The 5,393-nt window shown below is 36.1% G+C and overlaps 1 protein-coding gene across 1 annotated transcript in view; it reads left to right on the plus strand.

The window, feature by feature from the left end:
* SMC4 (structural maintenance of chromosomes 4) overlaps nt 1-5,393 on the plus strand; it is a 39,165-nt gene that overhangs the window by 20,653 nt on the left and 13,119 nt on the right. The window contains exons 13-14 of the mRNA XM_081086777.1: nt 957-1,118; nt 5,114-5,339. Of these exons, the coding sequence (XP_080942903.1) occupies nt 957-1,118; nt 5,114-5,339 (388 nt within the window). The remainder of the gene's footprint in view (nt 1-956; nt 1,119-5,113; nt 5,340-5,393) is intronic.

The raw sequence follows: 5,393 nt of genomic DNA on the forward strand, positions 1-5,393 counted from the left end.
CTAGAGGGTGTTCAGGAGAAAATATATATTTCAACCTGATTCATCTCCTACCCTGCCCGTTTCTCTAGCTGGTGCATCGCATTAGCTAAAGCTAGAGAGCCAAAGGAGTCAGTTGGTGCAATCCCTGAGTCAGCATTCCAGAGAAGGAAGCAGAAGAGAGTGATTCACAAGCACAAGTGAAAATTACCCAGTACAGTAGCTTCCTATCTAAATGTTAAGTGATTTCAACCTTATTTTCTCAAAGATACACAATTTGATCCTATTCATTTGCGTCAGGGAAAAATAAAGCTAATCAGTGAATGTTGCTTGGTAGCTAATTTATTATAGATTGATAAGTAGGCAAATGTGTTTCATTAGGATGTTCATCTTAGATGGCTTTGAATAATTAAGAGTTTTAAGTTACTTTGCTCATAGTACTTTTAGGTTTCAAATTCTCAGTTTTTAATTTTTATGCAGTGAAAGCAATTCTTTCATTTTATGCTTTCATTAAAAGTTTAAAATCTCACCGAAACCGGTTTGGCTCAGTGGATAGAGCGTCGGCCTGCAGACGAAAGGTCCCAGGTTCGATTCCGGTCAAGGGCATGTACCTGGGTTGCGGGCACATCCCCAGTAGGAGATGTGCAGGAGGCAGCTGATCGATGTTTCTCTCTCATCGATGTTTCTAACTCTCTCTCTCTCTCCCTTCCTCTCTGTAAAAAAAATCAATAAAATATATTTTAAAAAAAAAGTTTAAAATCTGCATATTCATGACCTTTTAAACGGTAGATTAAAAATTAGTTGAATGACAGGAAGACATATTTTTCATTGTGTGCCCTTGTACTTTTTAAATTCATGTGTAAGTATAGTTTTTCAATTAAGAGTAGTTTGCAAAATCTTTATGAATAGTTATATGATCCTGTGCCTAATTCCTTGCGTATTATACATTGATTTCTCTCCCCCCACCCCTATTATATTAGGGGGACTTAGGAGCAATTGATGAAAAATACGATGTTGCTATTTCATCCTGTTGTCGGGCATTAGACTACATTGTTGTTGACTCTATTGATACAGCCCAAGAATGTGTCAACTTCCTTAAAAGACAAAATATTGGAGTTGCGACCTTTATAGGTCTGGATAAGGTAGGTGCTCATAAAAAGCTACAAATAATTTAATTAAGTGCCAATTGTTGTTTTTAAATTTTTGAATTCTAGCTTTTCATTTTTACTTCCATCATCAATAATTACTTTAAAAAAACAAAACCTTTATTGAAATATAGTTCACATACCATAAAATTCACCATTTTAACATATACAGTTCAGTGAGTTTTAGTATATTCACAATGCTGATTAACTGTAATTCCCAATTATTTTCATCACCCCCAAAAGAAACCTTATGCACATTAGTAGTCACTGCCCATATTCTCCCCACTCCCCAAAGAACCTCTAATCTATTTTTTGTCTCTATAGATTGAACTGTACTGGACATGTCATATAAACGGAATCATAATATGAAACCTTTTGTTTCTGGCTTTAACTGGGTAGATTTTCCAAGTTCATCTATGTTGTAGTATGCACCAGTACTTCGTTTCTTTTTATTGCTGAATGGTATTCCATCGAATGGATATGTGCCACATTTTGTTTACCTCTTCATCAGTATTTGGCTGTTTGTGTTGTTTCCATGTTTTTTTGTTTTCAAATATATTTGTATTGGTTTCAGAGAGGATGGGAGAGAGAGAGATAGAAACATCAACGATGAGGGAGAATCATTGATCAGCTGCCTCTTGCACGCCCCACAGTGGGGATGGAGCCTGCAACCCGGGCATGTGTGCCCCTGACCAAAATCGAACCGGAGACACTTCAGTTTCAGTCCGCAGGCCGACGCTCTATCCCAGCCGTGGGCAAACTACGGCGGGCCGGATCCGGCCCGTTTGAAATGAAAAAAAAAAAACCGTACCCTTTTATGTAATGATGTTTACTTTGAATTTATATTAGTTCACACAAACACTCCTTCCATACTTTCGTTCCGGCCCTCCGGTCCAGTTTAAGAACCCATTGTGGCCCTCGAGTCAAAAAGTTTGCCCACCCCTGCTCTATCCACTGAGCCAAACCAGCTAGGGTTTGTTTCCATGTTTGGCTATTAAGGATAATGCTGCTATGAACATTCAAGTGCAAGTTTTTGTGCAGCTACATGTTATCGATTCTCTTGAGTTAATACCTAGGAGTGGAATTGCGGGGTCACGTGTGAACTGTTTCTTTTTGAGGTACTACCAAACTTTTCTAGTGGCTGTAGCATTTCCTTCCAAGGATGTCTGAGAGTCCCAATTTTTTTTACATCCTCAACTTAGTGTGAAATGATATCTCATTGTGCTTTTTGATTTGCATATTTGATAACTAATGATGAACATCTTTTCATGTGCTTATTGGCCATTTGTTATCTTTGGAGAAATACCTATTCAAATTCTTTGTCCATTTGTTAAGTGGTTTGTCTTTATTATTGAGTTGTAGGAGTTCTTTAAAATATTCTGGATACAAGTCTCTTGTCAGATGTATAATTTGCAAATATTTTCTCCCATTCTGTGGGTTCTTTTCACTTTTTTGGTGGTGTTCTCTGAAGCGCAAAAATATCTTAATTTTGATAAGCACGCTTTTTAAAAAAAATTTGGTTGTTTGTGTTTGAGTGTCATATCTAGGAAACTAGTGCGTAATCCAGGAGCACAGTAATTTATTTCCTCTGCTTTTTCCTAAGAGTTTTATAATTTTAGCATAATTTTACATTTACTGTAGGTTTTAAATTTGTGTGGAGTTAATGTTACAATATAATGTAAAGAAGGGGTCCAACTCTACTCATTTACATGTGGATACCTAATTGTTCCAGCACCATTTCTTGGAAAGATTTACTTCCCCATTGAATTTTCTTGGTTACCTTTGCTGAAAATCAACTGACCAGAAAGGTTTATTTCTGGACTCTACATTTATCTATCTTTGTACTGGTACCATACTGTCATGATTACTGTAGCTTTGTGATAAGTTTTGAAATCAGGAGTCCTCTGATTTTTATTTATTTTATCGATTTGAGAGAAAAAAACATTGATTTGTTGTTCTACGCATCCATGCACCCACCGGTTGCTTTCTATATGTGCCCTGACTGGGGATCAGACCCACAGCTTTGGCATATCAGGAGAGTGGTCTAACCAACTGAGCTTCCTGACCAGGGCTCTAATTTGGTTCTTTTATATCAAGATTGTTTGGGCTATTCTGAGTCCCTATAAGTTTCATATCAGTATTCAGATTAGCTGGTCACTTTCTGCCCCCAATACACAGGCAATTGGAATTTTATTAATTTTATTTTTTAATTACATTTGACATACTATATCATTAGTTTCAGGTATAAAACAATGATTAAACATGTAATTTACAGAGTGATTATATAACTTACAGACCTTGATAAGCAACTGGAATTTTGATATCAATTGCATTGAGTCTGTAGATCAATTTGGATAGTATTCTCATCTTAATAATATTAAATGTTACAGTCCACGAACCTGGAATGTCTTCCATTTATGTAGGTCTAATTTCATACCATAATCTTTCAAAGCCTGCAGTAAATAGGTCTTGTGTTTCTTTGATTAAACATAAGTTTTGGGGATTTTTCTTTATATAAATTGAGTTTTCTTAATTTCATTTTAATTTTTTAATTGATTTCAGAGAGGCAGGGAGAGAGAGAAACATCAGTGATGAAAGAGAATCATTAATTGGCTGCCTCCCGCACACCCCCAACTGGGGATCAAGACCACAACCTGGGCATGCGACCTTAACTGGAATCAAACCAGCTGGGGCTTAATATTTCATTTTCAATACTAGTATATAGAAGTACAATTAATTAATTTTTGTATGTCGATCTTGTATCCTACAATTTTGCTGGATTCATCATCAGTTTTAATAGTTTTATGGCAGGATTCTTTAGGATTTTATGTATGTTAAATAATGTCATCTTTGAATAGAGTTTTATAATTACCCCTTTTTTTAAAATAACAATAAATATAGTAGTCCCCCCCTTATCTGCAGCTTCACTTTCTGTGATTTAAGCTACCCATTGTAGATCACAGTCTGAAAATATTAAATGAAAAAATCCAGAAGTAAACAATTCATAAGTTTTAAATTTTACACTATTTTGAGTAGTGTGATGAAATCTCACACTGTCTTCCCAGACATAGATGTTTCCCTTTGTCTAGGGCAGTGGTCGGCAAACTGCGGCTCACGAACCACATGCGGCTCTTCGGCCCCTTGAGTGTGGCTCTTCCACAAAATACCATGTGTGGGCACGCACGTACAGTGCGAAGTTGACTTAAAACTTTAAAGTTTATTAAGTTAATTTTAGGGAACGTTGTCGAGTGAAAGAAGATGTAGTGTTGAGGATTGAGAAAGGTATGTTGATGGTTTGGACATGTAGAGAGGATGAATGAAAGGAGACAGACGAAACAAGTATATAAGACAAGTGTGGATGGGAGAGTTGGAAGGGGTCGACCTCAGCGAACGTACCTCAATCAGATTGAGGACTTTTTTAGTAAAGGCCAGGTTAGGAGTACCCTAATTAGGTTAATAACAGTGTACCTACCTATATAGTTTAAGTTTAAAAAATTTGGCTCTCAAAAGAAATTTCAGTCGTTATACTGTTGGTATTTGGCTCTGTAGACTAATGAGTTTGCCGACCACTGGTCTAGGGTGCCCACACTGTATATGCTAATTGCCTGTTAGTCACTTAGTAGTCAGAACCTTTATCAGAGAAAGATCACATTTACATAACTTTTATTACAGTGTAATTATAATCGTTCTATTTTATTAGTTGTTAATCTGTTACTGTGCTTAATTTATAAATTAAATTTTATCAGAGGTATATATGTATAGAGGAAAACATAGTACAAATAGGGTTCATACTATCCGCAGTTTCAGGCATCCACTGGGGAGGTCTTAGACTATGTCCCCTGCAGATAAGAGGGGAACCACTCTACTCGATTAATACAGACACTCAGAACTTTGTATACAAGTCCTTGCATTTTATACATGTATATAACTTACGACCTTAAAATGATTTATCATTTATTTTAATGTATATGTACTTAATATTTTACTTTTAGATGGCAGTATGGGCAAAAAAAATGACCAAAATTCAAACTCCTGAAAATACTCCTCGGTTATTTGATTTAGTAAAAGTAAAAGATGAGGAAATCCGCCAAGCTTTTTACTTTGCTTTACGGGATACCTTAGTAGCTGACAACTTAGATCAAGCCACAAGAGTAGCATATCAAAAAGACAGAAGATGGAGAGTGGTGACGTTACAGGGGCAAATCATAGAACAGTCAGGTAATAGTGGTTATATTCCTATTACTGAGTGTATTTTTATTCAATCTTGTTGGG

The sequence above is a fragment of the Myotis nattereri genome (assembly GCF_964212035.1).
Source record: "Myotis nattereri genome assembly, chromosome: 3".
NCBI classification, from domain to species: Eukaryota; Metazoa; Chordata; class Mammalia; order Chiroptera; family Vespertilionidae; genus Myotis; species Myotis nattereri.